General features: G+C 44.1%; 2 protein-coding genes across 5 annotated transcripts in view; both read left to right on the top strand.

Annotated features, from left to right (window-relative positions):
* The first annotated feature begins 493 nt into the window (after nt 1–493).
* rp9 (RP9 pre-mRNA splicing factor) lies at nt 494–6,756 on the top strand. Its single transcript, XM_085791826.1, has 6 exons — nt 494–852; nt 1,097–1,127; nt 1,261–1,390; nt 3,318–3,409; nt 3,909–3,970; nt 5,748–6,756. The coding sequence occupies exons 1-6, from the start codon at nt 707–709 to the stop codon at nt 5,980–5,982; spliced, it is 696 nt and encodes a 231-aa protein (XP_085647952.1). The 5' UTR covers nt 494–706; the 3' UTR covers nt 5,983–6,756.
* Nucleotides 6,757–10,103: 3,347 nt separating this feature from the next.
* elmo1 (engulfment and cell motility 1 (ced-12 homolog, C. elegans)) overlaps nt 10,104–20,886 on the top strand; it is a 100,374-nt gene continuing 89,591 nt past the window's right edge. For 3 of the 4 annotated variants that reach the window (XM_085791832.1, XM_085791829.1, XM_085791827.1), the window contains exon 1: nt 10,155–10,335. The gene's annotated coding sequence lies outside the window, so the exon portion shown is untranslated. Of the gene's footprint in view, nt 10,336–20,886 lie in introns of all 4 variants that reach the window. The other variant, XM_085791831.1, reaches the window with a different exon arrangement.

The following is a 20,886-nucleotide window of genomic DNA, read 5'->3' as shown; positions in this document are numbered from 1 at the left end:
TTTGAAATGTCTTTGATTGCAACATCAGTGCTGCAGATTTCATATCCATATCTGTTCCCTTATGAATATAAATTATATCAAGAATCAAATCCAGCTAAAGTAATTTATTTATTGGCATTAAGGACTTTGCTTAGTTCAGTTTAGTTAAAGATTAAAAGGCAGCTTACCTGCCAACTTAGGAAGTCAAACTGAGTTTAACATATTTTAAGATACAGCATCAAAGTCAAAGTCAGCTTTATTTGTTTGTTATATTGTGCTATTTACATGATTTATAGAAATTGAAATAATGTTTTTCTCTGTTTGCGGTGCTGTTTAAATAGAACAAAATAAATACACAGAGACACACATATAAAAGTATTTTTTTTAAAAAAACATCAGACAAAGGGAAATAAATATTTTAGTTTAAAGGTGCTTGGTGTATTTTAAGTACACAACCAGAACCATACAAAGCAGTCCTCGGGTCAGTTCCTCGCTGTGTCCTGCAGGTGGCGCTGGACTTTAACTAAACCAACCAGCCTGCACAGGAAGTACAGTCAGCACAGCAGCAGCAGCACGGCAATGTTTGCTAGTTAGTTAGCATCTGCTTAGCACGTTAGCCGTGGGTTTGTTTTCAGAGCAGCGACCACAACATTAAGTCTGAAAGCTGCCGCGCTATTTGCTTTAAGTTCATGGGTCTACGGGGCCTCGGTTCCTCGACACCGGGACCATGTCGGACAGGAAGCGAGCGAGGGAGAAGGAGGACAGACGAGACCACAAGAGACACAAGTCATGCAAACAGGACATGGACAAACTCAAGACACACTCGAAAAAACTCACCCAAGAAGTCCAAAAACTGAAACACGTCGAGACGTTGTGAGTGATACTAGTGGCGAGCTGCTCTGTTTGAGCTCGCAAACTTGTGCATGAATTATAAATATGATTTAATCTGCAGCTATTTACTGTACGACTGAAAGTTCCTCACCTTTCCTGCTAATGTTATCTCAGAGATTTGCTCTTTGTGAAGTGCATTAAATTGTTGCTTGCTAAGTTACAAGTTTGTGATATAAGTTTTTCATGGAGGTAATTTCAGTCTAACAGTCATATTTCCTTGTTGCAGCTATGAAAAACCTCCCCCAGGACTCATAAAGGTAATGTTAACGCAAAGCAGGTAGTGAGTGAATGTGGAGGCAATGATTCAAGCAGATTGTGTAGGGCTTGCTGTTGTTAACACATGTGGCTCTTTATGTCTGAAAGTGGTGACAGTCAGGGTTGCTGTTGCAGGAGAATGAGGAGAAACCAGAGGACTGTATCCCTGCTGAACCAGGAAACGAGGCAGCCCGCAGCTTCCTGGCTCACGCCCCCACCAAGGGGCTGTGGATGCCCCTGGGGAAGGAAGTGAAGGTGATGCAGTGTGAGTACAGCAACACTGTTTCAGTCATGTACCCCCAAGGTTTTCACTGAGAGAGAAAAACATGCTTCTCTCTCAGCCCTTAACTGGGTCCCCCCCCCCCCACACACAAACCCCTGGGACTCTGTCTTCACACAGCTGCAGAGTTGATGTCAGGATGAAGAAGTTCATCTTTAATGAAAACGCACTTGTAAAATAAAAGCATATTTGTGTCATGATACGGCCCCTTGCTGTCAGAGTGGGGGGCACAAGAGACAGATCACAGTAGTTGGGACTTCACTTCAGTATCCATTGATATGCATATTTAAACCACTGGTGGTAACTACAACATTTTTAATCTTTAACCTCATTTTGACAGTGTTGATGTTCACTGTAATTTCTCTTAATTTTTCTTACATTCAGTTAGAAAAGTAGTCTGCAAGTCCAGGAAACATCTTCATTTGATGGTATTATATTTGAAATCTAGGCCTTAAAGGATTTTGAATATGATTACACATCTATTCTACACATTAAATTCAATGCTGTAATCTAGACATTGTTGCTGAAACCATTAATAATAGGTGACTGACACATTCTCATATTCCTTTACTTGGTGCTGAAAGTCTTAAACATGTTGAAACACCTCCGAGGTTACGCTGTGTACATAACAAGCTCATATTAGTTGGAGAAGTAACAGTGGTACTTAAAGCTGCAGGTGGGAGTAAACGTCCACCATGAGTAGGCAGCAGCCTGGAGAGGATAAATTTAACTGCAAGAGCTCGACATTTAACACAGCAAACATCCTGTTTTTCTGTCGACCACGACAGACCAAAGATTAATAATGATGTTGTGGAGATCACCTTCTGTCCCTTTGATCAGACAAAGACTGTCATTATGTTCAGTGTCCATTCAGTCCTTTTGTCCCACTCATTTTCATGCTGTGTGAAAAAGATGATCTGCACACTGCAAGTATCTTTAATTCACCAAGCTTTCGGTCGGAGGATCTTCATCAGGCTAACAGTACAATGAACAGTCTTATGTGATTCATCAAGGCAATCAGTCACACCTGTGCTGTACCACTCCTGCTCAGATGGGAGATGTAGTTTAAAAGCAGAGTATGTAGTCCTCTCTGCACAGCAATAGATTTCAAGTAAAGGAAACATAATAGAGACACTCCACACTCCATAGAAGATTGAATATATACATGCCACTAAATAAAGGCTGTGTGAACAGCCAGGAACCTCAGGAGTCGGCACACACCCGGGGCCTGTTCACAAGTTGGCATTTGTTCTGCAGAAGCTGAGCATGACTCGCTCAGTCTAATCCTCTGAGAAAGGGGTTTGAATATGACATCCTGTTTAGGAACGGAGACACTTCATTGTGAATTATATGGGCATGAAAGGACTGAGTAAACAATTTTGCGCTCGACTTTACTGTATAAACAGAATTTGTGTAGTCTCGCTTCATAAAGACTCCCCAAGTTATCCGTGGTTGCTACCCTGCCACTCAGAGTGTCAAATATTAAAAGGCTTTTTGAAGCTTCACTTCTTCTCAGTGAGGACTGACTGACAATGAACTGAAAAGGTCTCTTTGATAACAAGGTGTACGTTCTGCAACATGAGCAGGACTTTTCACTGTGTAGCTCCAAGCTGCTTCTTTTTGTATTAATAAATCACATAGAGAAGGAAAATGTTTTTTTCTTCAGTCCAAATGAGTGTGTGTTTGTGGAGATTAGGAAACAACTACAGTAAATAAAACCCAGGTTTCCCAACTAACCTTTCCCAGTGCTTACCAGTTGTCAGCTAATATTGTATTTTCCTCATTTTACAGTTTGTAAACATGTGTGTAATGTTATGTTTATGCATTTATTTTGCTAATGAAGCGATTCAGTTAAAGGGATCAGAATGAGCTACAACCTGCATGTGTGTGTGTTTGTTTGTCTTTTTTTCAGGCTGGAGATGTAAGCGCTACGGTCACAGGACAGGAGACAGAGAGTGTCCTTTCTTCATCAAAGGCAACCAGAAACTGGAGCAGTTCAGAGTGGTGAGTCTGTCAGAGCTTCGGGAGAAAAAAAAAATCCCAACCATCACTGAAAAAACGTCACATGACGGTTAAACAGAGTAGGGCTGGGTCAGCAAGGTGTGCGACGCAGACCAAAAGTGTGTGTCTGAAACCTGTGTGGACGTTAACAACTGGTCTGGGGCAGGTTGAGTTCACACAGAGGAACATGTGGGCAGCAGCTTCTTCTCTCACAGCTTGTTCCAATGTGCCTTCAGTGGAACAATGCCTACTGCAGGAGCTCACAAGCCTCTGCAATGATTACCATAAATGCAAGTGTTTCATATTTTCCCAGCTTGTATTGTCACTGGGAGGTTTTTAAAAAGTGCTGACCCGGTGTTAAAACAGTGCAATGGTTGACATGTGCTGGGATCATTTCCCAGATCTATCATGAATAACAGCAGCTGTTGTTTTAGTAAGCCCATTTCATTTGTGTGTCATTCCTTCATGGTAGGAAATGACAAATTGTGTTTTATTCTTTCAGGCTCATGAAGACCCAATGTATGATATAATACGGGAAAACAAAAGGAACGAAAAAGAAACCAGGTACATAGACTCTTTTTTTTCATGGAAGCTGATCAAGTGTTTATATTTTGTTTCCCTGAATTACATTAATTGAAATGGTGCAAAAAAAAAACACACACACAAAACACACAGTTTTAAGGCAACAGTCAGACTATTAGATCATAGTCTTTACAGTTTTCGAGTGTCTTCCCTCAGAGCAGTGGGACAGTCTCAGATGACCTAGAAATTTCTTTCATGGTGACTGGTTCTCTGTGCCACTTTCTAGCAAATATTGTTTGACACCAGGATGTTTGAATTTGAGGTTTGTTCCCCATGAAGGCTCACTGCAAGGTGTGTGTATGTGTGCGTGCATGCATACAGAAGAGCTGCACATGTGTATTGTGTGTGTTTTTTTGAACCCATTACAGAATAGGTTATTCAAAGGCCAGTTTTGAAGTCTCAGCCTTTGAAGTCTCCGTTGAATGTCTGTGCTGCATTAATTGTGGCATCATCTTAAAAAGGGAAGTGAAACAGACATACCAATTTCCAGTTCCAATTTCAAGGGCAGTGTCGTGTCTCAAGTTGTGCTGGAGGTCCCAGCCTTTTATCACAAAGTGCTGATTGTTTAAAAACATAATGACGGGTTGTTTTTTTTTAATGGTCATCTAATCCTCTCTAGATTTTTCCGCTCAGTTTCTTATATTTTTACCTTTATTCAACAAACACTTATTGGTTGTCTCATATCATATTCTCATTGCCTCGTTACATTTGATTATTTTTGATGTGAATGTTTGACATCCTGAATTTGATACCTGATAAACATACAGTACACGGATTGCCAGCGGACCTGAGTTGAAACCATTTCTTTCCAAAGATCGTTTGATGAAACGGAGACCGCGGAGGTGACAGATGAGTTATTTTTTATTTAGAGATGAAACCGTGGGTCACGCTTTGCTTTCATCATGGACTTTGCTTTAAGGGGTAGCGTGGCATCAGATGGTCATCCTGCTCTGTGTGATGTCACTCACTGTAATGAGGCCTGTCACACATCTCACCAGAGCATGTCAGCCTTTGTTCTCAGAGACATCTCTTTCATGGCTGAGTAGTTCACAGTTTCTGAAAGTCTCCAAAAACTTGTACATTTCTGGGCTCATCACTTGCTTTCCCCGCTCCAGCTCTGCACATCAAATATCACACTTCCTGCCTTTTGCCCAATTCTGTAATGAGTTGGTGTTTTAATCTTGCTTCTTGAACTCTTTTTGGCACTGACAAGTAGATGTATATTGGTCTGACCTAGTTAGGGCGGCAGCTCAAGTTTCCTCTTAGTTTAAGTAACTACCTTTACTAGTGACCTGTTTCTCTGAAGGTCAAAACAGCGCAGAATGTGAAGGTCCAAGAAAGACGTGTGTGATTAATGAAGATCTTAATCTAACTGACCGTGAAGTCGCTGTTTGTCTCCCTCTGGTTGTTCCTACTTGCTCAGTACTTGTGAGTAGTACAATTTTTAAAAAGCCATCTGAGGTTGAGTCTTGCACTTCAGTGACAGGGTGACCTCATTATCCAGGCGTGTCCCAGCTCCACACCTGCAGCTTTCACGGGTTCTGCTGGCAGTTACTGAAAATACGGAGCACAAATCGACATGTGGCGAACTCCACAGTCTGGAAAAAACATTGGTACTGGGACAAAGACAGTGACTTGCTCAAGGACACTTCGGATTCCTGCCAACCCCAGCTGACCATCCACGTCTGCATCAGTTGTGTTTCTCCCACTCTCTCTCTAATCCTTCCTTCCTCTCCTCCGTTCCCTTCCTGTTTTCTAGGATCCAACAGCTGCAGCAGCTGCTCCAGGACACCACGTCCTCCTCCTCCTCCTCCTCTTCCTCCTCTGACACAGACAGCTCCTCCTCTTCCTCCTCCTCCTCCTCCTCCGACGACCACCACCATAGCAAGAAGCGGAAAAAGAGGAAGGACAAAAAGAAGAAAGATAAGAAGAAGAGAAAGAGGAAGCGAAAGCACAAATCCTCCAAAACCAGTGCACGCTCAGATTCTGATTGAGTGTTTGGAACATGACAATGTATGTACTCGCATATTACGTGCTTTAAACGTAGGAAGAGACTGTGAATGAAGTAGCAGCAGAGGTAGATCTTGCACAGTAGCGACGTGTGTTCTGCCGAGTGCACGAGCTGCACTATGGAGATCTCCTTAAGCCTTTTCTCTGCAGGGAGAAACTTTCAGACTGTACATCCACTGCGCATGACTTCCCCCAGCCGTCTTAGAGTATTTACTCCAGGGTGACAACTCGCATTTCCATCCCCTCTGCTAGATCATACAGCACCGGGTCATATGGAATAGCTGCTTAAGTTAAGTGTGCGAACGTGGGCCTTGGTGCATATGTGTGTCAAATAGCATTAACTGCATGGGTAATGAATCCGAGGGGATGTGAAAAGAGCCCGTTGGTGTAAGAGATAATGTTCTTTTATGGAGTCTAATAAGATAGCATGTCAGCAAGTAGTGTGTCATTAAGAGATTGTATTTTCCACCATTTATTTTATCCCTGCCATCTCGCTGGTATTAAATACTTTGATTGTAGAGTCTGTTAAACACAGAGAGACGGAAAAAAAAAAAAGTCTAAATGAAACATTTGAGTACAGTTACAGTTTCCACAGAAGCCAAAACGCTTGTGACTATACATAAATATTTGGAATGAGTTGAGGTTGGAAAATGCTTATTTGCTTTTTTTTTCTTTTTTCTTAAAAGGCCACATAGAGGGAAAGAATGTATGTGAATGTGTTCCCATATTTTGAGAATAAAGATGGCTTATTTTTTTTCTCCAATGTTTACCCGGCTCAAGGCTGCAAAAACAACACTGTTTATCATTTTTGCCTTGATGTAACGCGTCGCGTGGCACTACTTTCATGTCGGTAACGGCTCAATCCTTAGAGGAGAGCACAGCAAACCTCCACACACACAAGTTTGATCATTATGAAGCACACAACGCAGAACTGCAGCGGCCTCAAGTGCCGAGTGACGTCTCATTTTGATCTTGTCCCGCTCGCAGTCTGAGGATACTTCAGAGAACGGTTCTCAAAAGTCATTTCACAGTCTGTAACGTTCCCAACGCAGAGCGATGCTCCCTCTTCGAGCTGAGACTCCATCAACAACTCAATCAAATCTCCAACCACAGACCTGACTTACATTACAAAAAGTTAACAGAGACGAGCAGAGAGGCTCATGGTTGTTTGCTTCACACAGCACTTGCCCTTTGGGTCGCATTTGAGGAAGTCTGGCGCCTCTTTCCTTCACGAGCAGCACATTTTGAGAAGGAATCCCTGTGGAAATGAACTAGAAACATTCCCTCTTCCTAATGACCCTGATAGAGAGACAATTACAGTAGACCTACAGGGAACAAGCAGACTAGATATCCATTTAGATTTGTGTCTTGGGCTTTCTGAGAAGCTTAAACGCTGTAGGGAGTGTATGTGTTTGTGTGAGAAATTACAATCGCATCAAAGACTGACAGATTATACAGACATGAAAGCATTATGGTTCTGAGTGGGAGCATCATTTTTATTTCTTCACTCATCCCCTCTCTTCCCTTCCTCCGTGCTGTCCATCCTTTCTCTGCTGCTTGGACCAGTAACCAAAGCTAAATCAGCTTCATTGAAACAGTCTGTTCCACGTTGACTTTTTCTCTCTCTCTCTGAGTACAACAATGAATCTCCCAGATGAGATTCAGTCACAGAAGCCGCTCAGAGGGAGGTTGTGCCACGTAGAGAGAATTTGCTCAGCGGAGAGTCTTTATTGAAGCACTCTGTCTTCTTGGACAAGGGACAGGTCAGATTGAGTGCCGTGCCAGACTGATTGTGCCGGTTGTATTAAAGGCCTAAAATATTTTGCAGGAAAAAAAAGGAGGAGATAATTAAATTGTTTGGAGCAGAGCTGTGCACTTACCTCGCAGATAATAATCATGTTTTCCAGATGAGAAAGACGCAGTAAAGGCGCCTCTCTTTTTTTTTGGTTCGGGTTTGTGAGATCATCTTCACACCAGATGTGCAAACGGGTGGAGGCTCGGCCAGTGCTTGTGAAACAGGATGTGTTCAACTTTAGAGCGAGTTACACAAGCAGGTAACCAACAGAAACACATCTATACTGAAACCTTACCTTGCAAGATGCAAAACGAGAAACAACAGCCAGTGACTCTGCATTTTGTCTTGCGAAGTTGCATTGTGAGTCTGCATTTCACCAAAAGCATCAAGCTGTTCTTTTTAAACCACATGGGCTGGCTTAAAACCACTGCACTGTCTCTTTGCTGTCTCACATAAAAGGATTACATCCTCTCTGAGCGCCCTGATGTCGTCTCCACCCCTCTAAAGCTGAAGTCACAGATGAAAAAGTTACCGTAACTCCGTGACAGCAATGAAACTGAGAGATGAATGAATTGTTTTGCTTATTTCCAGGTCTCTAATGAGCAAAAAAAAAAAAAAGAGCAATTATAAACCAAACAACAGCAACAAAGTGGTGTCTGTAAATTATATACCTTCTTTGAATTATTGATGTTTGTTTACACGAAATCAAACAATAATTTGATATAAGTATGTGATCTGAATAGTCTGTGTAGTTTCAAAATGCCATCTCAAACAGCAGCCTCCTGAAAAAACTTAAATTGTCAGTTTGTTTTCTGATGTCTAGGCCCTTTTCCTGCTTACCTTCACAGCTTGTCCATGCAGTCAAATTAATAATGTAGCTGAGGACAGAAAACTGTCATTTCAATAAGCAGAGCTCTGTATCCTGTGTTTTTCACAGAGAGAGAGAGAGAGATTTCTGCTGGATGTGTCGTTCCAGATTATTTATCGGGACAGACAGGGCTCCTGTATTAATCCTCTTCCTGCTGCTCCTGCTGAGTGGAGACAAGGATGAGCTGCAGGACTGTCTGCTGTACGCTATTCTCTCTTTGTCTTCTGCTCACAAACACACAACCTGGGTTTAATATCAGAAACGGTCTGTAATCACCGACAAAATTAAAAGGAAGTGGCCTCATGTGGCTCCGGGGCTGCTGTTGTCTGTGATGCACTCCTACAGTGCATCCTGTATCAGTGAGATCTAATTGAACCACTGTATGGCGTTGTGTTATTTTCAGCCATTGTTGAGCTGTGTCAAAATGGTTCCCAACATAATAATAACATTAGAGGGTCATAATCGCACCCTCCAGACGATTTTGTGTGTGTGTATGGAGTTGCAGGGAGAGTTCAATAACCATGAATTATTGAAATCTTTGTTCTTGTTTGCCTTCCCCTCCTGCAGGATTGAAGGCAGCGGCACTTTTGTTTTATCCATCATGGAGAGAAAGAACATGTCATCCTCAGTTTATTTATTCAGATATAACATATTGCAAATCCCTTATTCATAGATTCACCTAGGCTATTTACATGTGCTATGCCAGTAGAAATTAGTTTATATAGCCTACAATTCACTTGGGGAGTTCAAGACTCACCAATACCACTTTATGACATATTTCCTTTTTCTTTTCTTTTTTTTAACTGTGCCATTCATGTTTACCATGCAGTTGAAACTTCATTGCAAAACCTGTAGTTGGTGAAATCCAATTAACATTTATATTATAGGCTACTACAGCCTATGACCAGCTGGTTAGGCCTTAACTGGACAATCCTCATTATGCATATACTGATATGGTAAATTTGCTGTGGCAGGATCCAGGGAACTGTTTGCATCTGTCTTTCTCCACAGCAACTGTGTGTTTTTCCAAATACGTCTAAAAGCTTCAGTGTATACACTTAAAAAGCAACCTATTCTCATATGCAATCAACCAACATCTCTCTCTATTGTGTGTGTGTGTGTGTGTGTGTGTGTGTGTGTGTGTGTGTGTGTGTGTGTGTGTGTGTGCCTGCAGGCTGAACATCAGGGGGGGCAGGGTGACTCACTGAGACCCGTCTCTGATTGGAGGACATTTTGAATTTCAACTTTACTCATGCCACAGTTCATGTAGCTATACAGACACATTACCTATAATGTCATCCTACATTAGAGGAAGTTGTAGTGCTGTTTTAAAGTAATCCTCCTGACTTTTAGACTGTAAATGTCTAAAAATCACAGTGTCCCTTCATTAACCTGTGTGTTAGTGCTGCTTTGCCTGCAGGCGTCCATCCACACATCCAATGCATACATCCCCTCAGTGTGGCATCACCGAGGCAGCCAGCAGACGGCAGAAGAAAAGAGGAAGTGGAAACATCAGCGCTATCTCTACGGCAGGGAGAGAGGGAGGGAGAGAGAAAGAGGGAGGGAGGGAGAAAACACCACAGAGTGACACACACACTCTCACTCACAACACACACACACACGCAAACTCCGGACATCAGCGCTTCAGTGGAAGAAGTGTCCTCGCTCCAGCAGGTTTGTCAAAGCACGTTTTCCCCCCCTCTTCTCGCAGAAATGTTGAGTGTTGGAGTGTCTTGGCTTCACTTCCGTGGCGTTGTTGTTGCTTTTTTTCCCCTCCCATTAATATTATTTTCTTGTCGGTGTGAAATGTTGAGGCTTCACGGGTGTTTGGGGTTTCGCCGCCGTGTAACTGAGCCTCGTCGTGTCCGTGCCACTGTGTCGAGATACCGTCTCCTCCACGGTCTCTCTGCCTTTTCTGTTTTACTTTGTGAAGTGGCCTTTGTAGCGGCTCTGGGCGCTGTTCTTCTCTTATTGACATGCATGTCTGATAAAGCATCGCTCCGATCTCTTTCTCTCTCTCACACACACACACACACACACACACTCATACGCACATTGAACAGCGGTGAAAACGCCTGGAAGCCCGTTCTCCGTGCACCTCTCCTCCTTTTTTTTTTTAAAGGTCTGGCGGTTCCTAAACTAACCCATGTTTCAGCTGCAAGTTGTGTGTTTCTGCAGCTGATCTGCTGTCGTGAAGTAGCCAGGCTGCTGCTGCTGCTGCTGCTGCTGCTCCTCCCCGACTTGTTTGTTTCTTGCATGCTGTTGGCTTGATGCAAAAAAAAGTGTAGCGTTTCTACAGTAGATGCCCCCCTTCTGTCCCTAAGTAGCTGCTAATTAAAGCTCTGCTTTAATGGTGTGTGTGCGGGTCAGGGTGTAACTCCAGCCCAGCACTGTGACCACACCATGGGCCTGTGATTAGCAGAGGAAGGAGAAAGCCAGACACCCTGATGCATGTTTAAGCTCTTTACCCTCTTCCATAAGATGCAAAACAATGATATGAAGATGCATATCCTCCAAGAAGGGGGGGTTTCCACAGGTTGATCATTTGTGAGCATTAGATCACCTTCACCACTTAAAATGAAGCTATTTTAGCTTTAAAAACAGACTGCTTATGACTTAAGGTTGGCAATATTCACCAAAGTTAACTACAGTTGCACAGCCACTCTGAAATATCTTGCAATCTCCCTTTTTCCCCAGGTATGAAAGACCTGGATAAGATAACATCGGGCCTGTATGAAAAGATTTAGCCCCAGGTAGACTTTTCCTGAGATGGTTTGTTGTTTCTGTCTGACAGAATGCTAAAATGTTTATAGTCTGTGGATCGGCGGTTCTCGAACAGAGGTGTTGCTGCAGTTGGTGCAGTTATGTGCAGAGAGCTCTGCTAATTTGAAAAATCACGAGTTCAGATTTAGCTAATTAGGAGAGACTTTCCACATATTTGTGTTCTGGAGGAGAATAACATGCATTAACATGAATTAGATTTCCTCAGTAACCTGCCAAGCTCTGACAGGACCAGATGAGTCAGTTGTTACAACCATCTTGTAGTTGAGAGAAGGTGAGAAGTTTATATTGTAGTAGCCAATAAAAGGCACCCGACCCTTTTAGAATGAGTGGTACAGCTAATGAATGGATGACTGAATGATGGCATCCTCTCCATGTCTGATTGGATTGTAGGAGATCATTGGACAAAAAAGGTTGGGAATCAGTGCTGTAGGTGAGAAACCGAAACTAAGAATGACCCTTGGCCTGACTGTAGTCCCTAAAGGGCCCCTGGTTGTCTGTGGACCCCACTTTGGGAAACCTCTCCTCCATATTTCCTCACTTATTCCTCAACGCAGTGTGCCTCATCTCTCCACGGCCCAGGTGCTGCTGCGTCCTCCTCTCTCTCTGCCCACCCCTCCCACTCCCCATTCATTCCCCCACTGCTGCCCCTCCAGGCGGCTTCTGATAGAGTGCGAACGCATTTACATGCCCGGTTAGCCACCAGAGACGTCCCCCGATGTGATGGAGCTGCACGCACGCCGGTGTTATTGTGTCAACTTGACAACAAACACAACTAAACATAACCTAGCTCCAGAAGCACAGGGGCGTATATATGCAGCCATGTCAGAGGCAGACAGACGGATACTGGGGAAGTTTTCAAGACCTCGAGGGCAAGGGATGAATGGATGAATAGTTCTCCGTGAGGATACAGTCGTAAAATCTGAGTCTCCATCGCAGGGACAGCCTTAAGCTGAGTGATTTCATGATGCATTGTGAAGAATTGGCCTCCGTCTCCTGCAGAATACTTCACTGCGAGGATGTGGTTGACCGTGGCTTTAGAGATTGATGCTTGGGTTTAGATTCAGGTCTGGCAAAGCTTGAGCAGTCAAGGAATGACAATTTTCATCTCATACTTTGGAACAAGTCACTAACTTCAAATTCACTCTCCCATTAAACTGGTATTTGAAGCTCAGTGTGCGTGTTGAGCTTTAGCCAGTAGCCGTCCAGTTAAAGAGTGAAACATGCCAGTAGGCTAATATTTCAGTTTAACAGCCACCTGAGGGACCTATATGTCAAAAAGAATGCGTACACATGCGAAAACTAGTTTTATTAGCCACAGCAAACCTCGTTTTCTTGTTAGCTGGCTTGGCAAAATAGATATTTCTTAATCCCTGCTGGGTCTTAAAAATCAGCGAGAGAAATTAAGTGTTGCAACAGAGGAGTAAATGAAAACCGAGAGGGTGAAATACAGCAGCCTCATTTCGCACCATAACTCATGTGCCAAAACAACTGACGAAATTAAACTTGAGCACTTTGGTCTTTTGTTTGAAATACTGAAACATAATCCAGTAAATCAGATTAGTGGAGGCAAGCAGGTTGGAGCGCTTTCTGCGAGAGGCTGGGCGCCTGCCCCCTCTTATTGAGTTGCATCACATACGAGAGATCCTGCTGTGTATCTATTTGACACTGCCTACTGTTTGGCATCCTTGCACCACCTCCCCAAGTGCAACCTTGCCAAATTCAGAGCTGCGTTTTTCTCCTCTCGCTTGTCAGCCCCCCCCCCCACCCCGCCCCACCACCCCCTCCATCGCTTGTTATCTCTCTCTCATTAGCTTACTCTCTTACACTTGCTTTCTCGCACATGCTATCGTGCTGTCTCTCTCATTTCACCTTCCCTCTATCCCCCTCTCTTGCACCTTCTTCTCATTTTGCTCACCCTCTCCCTCTCTCTCACGCACACACACACACACACACACACACACACACACACACACACACACCCATCTAGTTTTCTCGCTTTCTATTCTCGCTCCCTCAGGGAAATGGAGGTATGTAAATTGTTTTCTCCTTGATGTATGCCTGGCCCGTTATCTGTCCATCTTAATGAACCCATTTCCCCCAATTTTCTCCTAAAAGCTCAGGATTTCAGCATTAAATGACACCCCAAAAAAAGTTTCCTGTCATCGCTCTGTGACTTTTTTTTTTCTTTCCCGTTGACAATGCTTGTTGGGAAAAATAAGCATTGCTATTTTAAAGCACTGGCATTTTTGCTTGCACTACAAACTCGTACGTCTGTCCTTCTGTAGCTTGAGGTGAGATTAATTTGCAGGTCCAAATGAGATGAATGTTGCCTTGCATAATTGTTCCCTGTGGTATGAAATTAATTAAAACAGCAGGCAGGTACTGTAGGTGCGATGGGAAGGTGCCAGACAGCCAGTCAGACATAGGTGGGTGAGAAGAGATCTCATAGGCACGGCTGTCATGTTCTGCTCTTTGGTTCCCTGATTGTTGCCTTTGGCTAAATTCAGAGCAACACTACAAAAAAAAAAAGAAAAAAAAGCAAATAAACAAGTGAAACCGATGGAGAAACTTATCGTTTTATGGCCAACTCTGATCTCTTAGCGGTTGCATAAGGGAATACACTCATGAATGCGTTGCGACCTTTCACCCCGTGCTTTATAAGTGTATATGTTCTGTTCCTCGGGCACCAAGTCCATCCATTCTTAGAATATGAATCAGTTTAAGCGGTGAGCGTCCGCGGGCGTGTTTCTGAGTCCAAGTCTAGACTTTATGCGGAGTGAAGCAGCCTTAGATGACCCAGAAACTGATACGGTTCCCTCTGTGTGCTCGCTCTGCCCGCTGCATTCCAGCTGTGGAGCTGCCGCAGAGCTCTGTAAATATTGAGTGAGAGGTTAGCTTTCTCCCCTTCTCTGTGTGAGTCTGTGTGTTTGTGGTATTTAGCATCTCTGAGCTAAGAGCCTCTCAGCCTACTGACCCAATATGATAAATGGGCAGATAGTCTCTCAGTATACCCAGTATATCCCCACTCCAGCTGTGTGAGAGGCTTGAGCCGACTTTACATTCAGAGGTGGGTACTTTTTTTTTTGCGAAGATTGTCCATTTGCGAGTGGGCGTTGTTGGGGTCTGTTACGCTGGTGCAGCTGTTGTTGTGGGATAGTGCTAATGTGTCATGAGTGTTAACATCTCTGAGGCTATGATTTATGGCATGTATGCACAAGTGCTGCAGAGATTTGCAGAATTTCAGAGCTGCTGTTTGTTGCTGTGTCAGTTTTTATTTTCCTCCAAGGCTTGCCTGCATCGTTTTCACAGAAGCTGCATGCTGGTGCGTCAGTATGACCCAGGTGCTAAACACAGGTTTTCTTCAGCTGTAACCTAATTATAGCTTTATCCCTTGTGCATGTGCATCTCTCTGTGCATGTTTGTGTGTCTCTCAGCCCTTTAGGTGCTGTATAGTATGGGTCATCACTTGATCTCTGTTGCTATAGCTGTTGTCATGCTCCCTCGCCTGTCCATCACTTCATCCCCTCCGTTGCTGTTTTTCCTCCTCTCTCCTGCTCATGAAAACATGATGTGCTGGTCAGTGATCAGTCGTCACACACATTGGTTATTGCTAATTCCCTCCATGAGCTCAGTGGCTTGGATGGGGTTCAGAGGGGTGAGTGTGAATCCCTTTAGACTCTATGATGTGCACTTCCCTCCGCCGACAGTCTCACCCACTACTGTCTTAAAGTGAGTGTGAGTCAATGGAGGTGCCCTAGTTTCCTGCACTGCTCTTGCTCCAAACCGTGCACTTGACTCTTGGTATCTCCAGAAAAGTTGAACCATTAGTTCATGGAAGTTTTTGTCTGATGTGGTAATGAGTTTTCTGTTTGATCTTAGATCCACGGAGGAACTCAAGAGGGATTTTCATGAACTTTGTGAGTGTGTGTGCAACTGTGCATGCATGTGTATGTGTGTTTTGCCGCAGTGCTATTTGTAATTTTCTTCCCTGTATATCGCACAGAAAGTTTATGAAGTGTGAGCCAGTCAAATGAAGTGTATCAGATTCTAAGGGCAGGAGGTGTCATACCCTCTTGTGTTGTGCTTAACAATACTTGCTGCTTAAGAAATGTATTGTAAACATTTACATGTCACTCGATATTTTTTTGTTTAAAATTAAAAATGTATAATGAAACAAATAAATCCTGCACACCTGCTGTGTAATATACAGGTGAAAACCAAATTAGGAAATTGAATGATTCACCGCTTCACTTACAATGAAAGTAACAAAGCAGATGGAGTACAGATAAAGGTCACAGGCATTTCCATATTAAAAGAACTAAACATTCCCAGCAGATTTACTTTTACCTTCATCTTGTGACTGCTGTATTGAACTCACTCACTAAAGGGAAACTCTGCAGATTTTTACACACCAGAATCTGTTTACTCGTCTGGAGGACTGTCTCTGTGTATGTGGACAGAGCTTTCTAACACAGTTTGAGCAGTTGTAGAGATTGAATTAAAGATTACTTCATTGAAGTCCCGATAAGTCCTTCTGGGGCTGTTTGGCTGACTTCTGGAGCCCTTTCTCTAAATGCTGCAGACATTGCTTGAAGGAATTTCCACACTTCATATCGCGCTGAGGATATGCACATGGAGTTGAAACTGAAAAACCCAAGAACAACATGATTTATTTTATTAAAACATGGTCACGCTGATTTGTTTTCATCTGATAAAACATTACTGATAAAACACTGGTATTATGATAAGAAAATGAGCAGCAAACACAAATGAGCATTTCTCCTAATTGGCCAGTAACATGACTGTTTTCATTAATATCTCCAAGGATATGATGCTCAAGGATCAGGGTGGACATGTAGTAAAAGAAAAACTCTATATCTGTGTGTGTGTGTGTGTGTGTGTGTGTGTGTGTGTAAGCAGTGAGTCACATGTTAAATCCTGGGTCCAATCAGAGGTCAGCCCCATGCTTGTCTGTGTGTGTTACAGTTGCGCACACACAACAATGATCTTGTCAACGCCGTCCCTTGATAAGAGTGGACAGGACATACGGATGACTGGCGGTTCAGGGAGGTGGACCGGAAATAAAAGTAGCCTGTTGTTCTGCTGGCTCTGGGAGAGGAGGAGGACGACAACACTGTTTCTAAGAAACCTGCGTATGCTACTTTTTTTTTTTTAAACCGTACATTACTACTTCATCATCATCATCATCAACATACTTTCTCTCTCTCTGTCTTTCAGTTGTCTTTCTTGTGTTCACCATCTCCCTTCTCATTCTGTTTTAATAATCAAACAAGTGATGGTTGTAGAACCTATGTAGGATACTGGTAACAAAATGACTCTGTTAAGACTTAATTTATTCCTGACTGTGAATGGAAGACACTGGAAAAATGTGTAACGGTGTGAGTGCAGTCTTAGATATTTTTGATGCTGCTGTTGCCTCTCAAGCTTCACAAACACAAACTCTGTTTATAGGAAGTAATTCCCTTTGGTACATTCCCAACTCGTTTTACTTACGGCTACAGCGAGCATGTTCCCCTCAAGTCATTTCTGTTGGGAGGACTCGAGAGAGAGAGAGAGAGAGAGAGAGGTGGAATAACGCATAGCTAAACATGTTGTTTAATTAATGTATGAGGTGAGATTACGGATTTGAACCCATTCTGTCACGACGTCGGCCCCATCTGATGTCAACATGGTGCAGCAGCAGCGTTTTCCATTAAAACAGTCAAGGCTCCCTCTAGAGAGAGGAGATTTAGGAGGAACGGAGGGCCTCTCTTAACATGCCAAGGTCACCAGCTTGCTTGCTTGCTTGCTCACTCGTTCGTTCACTCGCTCTCTCTGGCTGGCGAACTGCAGGGATCGGAGGTGTGTTGGTTTATGTCGGGGCTGCCTCCAGATAAATCAAAACGCAGAAGGACGTTTGTAAATTCTCCCCCTCTCGCTCCGTCTTCACATCTCCCTCGTAAGACTTTACTAGCTGATGCTCCCCTTTCTTTATTTGTTATTTTTGTCTTCCTTTATCATCCTTCTGCTCTCCCCATCTTCCACCCTCATGTTTTCACCACAGCTTTCCATCTAAACAACTCTGCTTGTACTTGTTGCCCAGTTTCTGAACCCTCGCTGTCGACACGTTGACCACCAGCAGCAGCAGCAGTGTTTGTCAGGGCGTCTGGAAAACATCGACTAGCTCAGAGCTCTAGCAGTCGTCACTTTCAAGCTCAGTAGCCGCCTGAGGTGAGTTTCTTTTGGCTGTAACCGGCTGGTTAAAAACAAGCCATAATCACCCTCACACCCTGACGCTGCCTTTCACCACTTGTTAACAACAAGTAAACGTGATCTGTGGCCCGGAAAATAACCACCGCAGGGAGAAGACTTCTCTTAGGCGTATCAAAGCGTGGCCTACGGGGTTGTTGATGCCGTCAAAGGACAACAGGTCAACGGGTGAAGCTGTCTGAGTGGCTTCACCAAGGATCTGGTGGACGGCTCATATTTTCCTCACAGTGTGCAGGGGGAGTTGTTTCAACTTGCCTTCGCCCTCAGTCACATCCTTGTTTCTATTTTCTGTCCATGATGTTCATTTGCCGGCCTGAAATTAAGGTTTTTAAAATCGTTCCTGTTCATTTCCCAGTAGGTTTCGCTTAATAGGCATATCAGACGTGTATTAATGGATGAGTGTAAACACATACAGATATAATTTTTTGTCTCTTTTCTGCCTTATGAGGCAGAGCTGAGTAATCACAACAAATCATGAGGCTGGTGGATCTCTTGGGGAAAAAACAAACTCTCTCTCTCTCTCTCTCTCTATATATATATATATATATATATATATATATATATATATATATATATATATATAAACTCTAGTGTGAAATGGTATATGTCTGTCTGTACAGTGAGGATTCATAGGATAGTCTGCCTGGGTGTCCTATTCCTGTCTTGAGCTTATCAGTGTTTTTGCTTCTTGTCGTTCCTGCCAGCCATCATGTTGTGTCTATAGATGCAGGTTTTCTCTGTCATCTGAGAACAAACACGCAAGGAGTGTTTTGTTGTCTCTCTGAATCAGTGCAGCTATTGTGTGGAGCTTTGGATTCTGTTGGTGTGTAACAGCTTCTCTCCATCTGTAAACCACCTGCCTTACCCCGTGTCACCCTGGCTGGTCTGTGCTGGCCACGCATCAATATTTTCCGTTTCCTGTGGATGTTACATGTTGTCAGCGTGCCCAGTCCTTGTCTTACTCCCAGCAATGCTAAAAACTGAGGAATAACACGGTACAGCTCAGCTCAGTTGGGCTCAGCATGGCTCTCTATTGAGAGAAGAGGGGTATTGTAGTGGCAGACTAGCTGGGTTTAATGTTGCCTTCGGGGCTTGTTGCTGTGTCTGTTCTTTTGTTGTCTGGAGGGGAAGCTTAACACTCTGTGTTTGTATTTTTGTGTGTGCATGTGTGTGTCCGACTTGTCTGGCTGCATTTTCCAGCCAGACAGTAGTGTGGAAGAAAGGCACAGGAAATACCAGAGGCATTTATACAATAACGGAAGAGATACTAGATGCAGAGCAGTCTTTAAAAGTTTGTCATGTAACAAAAAAAGCAGCACTTTCAGGTGTGAGTTAATTCTCTAAGAAGAGCACGTGTGGTGGCCGATGCGCCTTTTCTGAACTGAAGTTGGAACGTGAGCCACTTCCTGTCGGTTTCGGTAGGTGAACCGATCTGTTTCCTGTTGACAGAAAGTGTCACGAGAAAGGTCAAGAAGTGCAGACGCAACCCCACAAGTCGTCATAAATGTGGTTAGTTGTTAATGTTTTTCACTGTCAATTACAGGGCAGGATGACGGGTGACACATGTCCCATCTATTTCCATGTACTGGGAATAGATGTACTGTATGGGGGGGTTGTTATGCACAGATTACATCATTTCAATGACATCGTACCCACAGCAATGAAAGCCTGGCCTGAGGAATGCCCTCCACTTGTGTTTTTCTTTCCCCCTCTCTGCCCCCTCTTTTCCTCTGTCTCTCCGTTTCACATAAATGTGGGTTACATGCAATTAACCCATAAAAGGGAAAAATCAAGTCCTTTGAATCCTATGCCCCAGTCCATAAATAGCCTAACTTCAGCCTCATTTCAACTCTTGTCACTGGCTCTGTACCACAAGTGAAGCCCCTCCCTCAGTTGTACTATAACTTGACAATAATGAGGCAGCCACGAGCACAGCCCCAATGAAGGGCTTTGCAGGGATCGGGCTGGGCACGCAGGAGGGATGAAAGTGTTTAAACAGCGGCAGTCACCACACTGCTAGGGTGGAGGCCGAGCTGGCCTCGGCGCTGGCTCGCGACTGACCAGGCAGGCCGGGCTGGGGCCTGTCAGTGGGTAAACACAGAGAGGGGAGGGCATGGGTGTAGCATATGGTTTAAAAGAAAGATGTGGGGGATAAATAAATAATGAAAAGGGCAGTGGAGAGTGGGAGGCTGAGGGCAGGGCTTAGGGGTTAGCAAATTAAAGGGTGAGCCCAAAAACTGGGCATGGGGCATCTGTCGGGAAGGGGGAGGACATTGTGGTGAAAGGGTGTGGCGTGCGAGAAGTGGAGGTTGAGCAAAAAAGTCTCGGAGCAAAGAGCAAAAAGACAATAACAGGCAACTGTGAGACGGTACAAAAAAAGACATACGTGGAAAATATTTTGAAAATCCGCTCCCGTGTATTATTGGTAGCAAAGCATGAGCTCAGGGGTTGTGGCTGTGTGCAGTGGTGTGATACTGATGAGCCGTTGGTGGTTGGTGAATAACACAGTGCCTCCAACAGTGCAGTAAGTCAGCCAGTCAGACAGCACGGAGGATAGGCAAAGAGCACCCAGCAGGGAGGAAGACAGTGTTTTGGTGAAGCCAGGTCCTGAAGCCACCCGAATCATGTGCACTGGTGGGCGCCTTTTTGCGTGTGTGTGTGTGTGTGTGTGAAATACGTGTTGCTTGATGTATAGCCACAGCTGGGGGAGAGGGGTGGGGGGCTGTGGGAGGGGACAGAGAGACAGCTGGCAGAGCAAAGGGGTGAGTGTAACGAGGAGTGTGTGTGACAGCCACAGTGACTCCTTTGTTCCCACTCACTTGTGCCAGTCACAGCGAGTAGATGGCTGATCTGTGAAGTGACTGAATCCTTTCACAGCACCTAGACCAGATACACAGTCGATCTTTACATTAGCCCCCCCGCCCCCCCCCTGTCCACAGCCCCCCGTGCGTACACGTGTGAGTGTGTTAGCATGACTCTATACCACAGAGAGCTGGCAATGGCAGTCAGAGATTTCCACAGGAGAGCCCAGCACCGTCTCCCATAATGTCAACGCTCCTGTAGAGCGCTCATTACGCTTGTGATGATAGTCATCAGTGCTAACATAATTGTAGCGCCAGCAACAGTAGCCTGTTTGCTATATGCTCAGATAATGAGTATTGTTGAGGACCG

The sequence above is a fragment of the Trachurus japonicus genome, chromosome 11 (genome assembly GCF_045865225.1).
Source record: "Trachurus japonicus isolate A0001 chromosome 11, Traja_1.0".
Taxonomy (NCBI): Eukaryota; Metazoa; Chordata; class Actinopteri; order Carangiformes; family Carangidae; genus Trachurus; species Trachurus japonicus.
Note: the sequence above shows the minus strand (reverse complement) of the source record. Positions and strands in the feature narration are given on the sequence as shown.

Coding starts and splice junctions, on each gene's coding strand:
- rp9 (XM_085791826.1), top strand. CDS start 707: ATGTCGGACAGGAAGCGAGCGAGGGAGAAGGAGGACAGACGAGACCAC. Junction 1,391..3,317: donor GGAAGTGAAGGTGATGCAGT/GTGAGTACAGCA, acceptor TCTTTTTTTCAG/GCTGGAGATGTAAGCGCTAC. Junction 3,971..5,747: donor AGGAACGAAAAAGAAACCAG/GTACATAGACTC, acceptor CCTGTTTTCTAG/GATCCAACAGCTGCAGCAGC.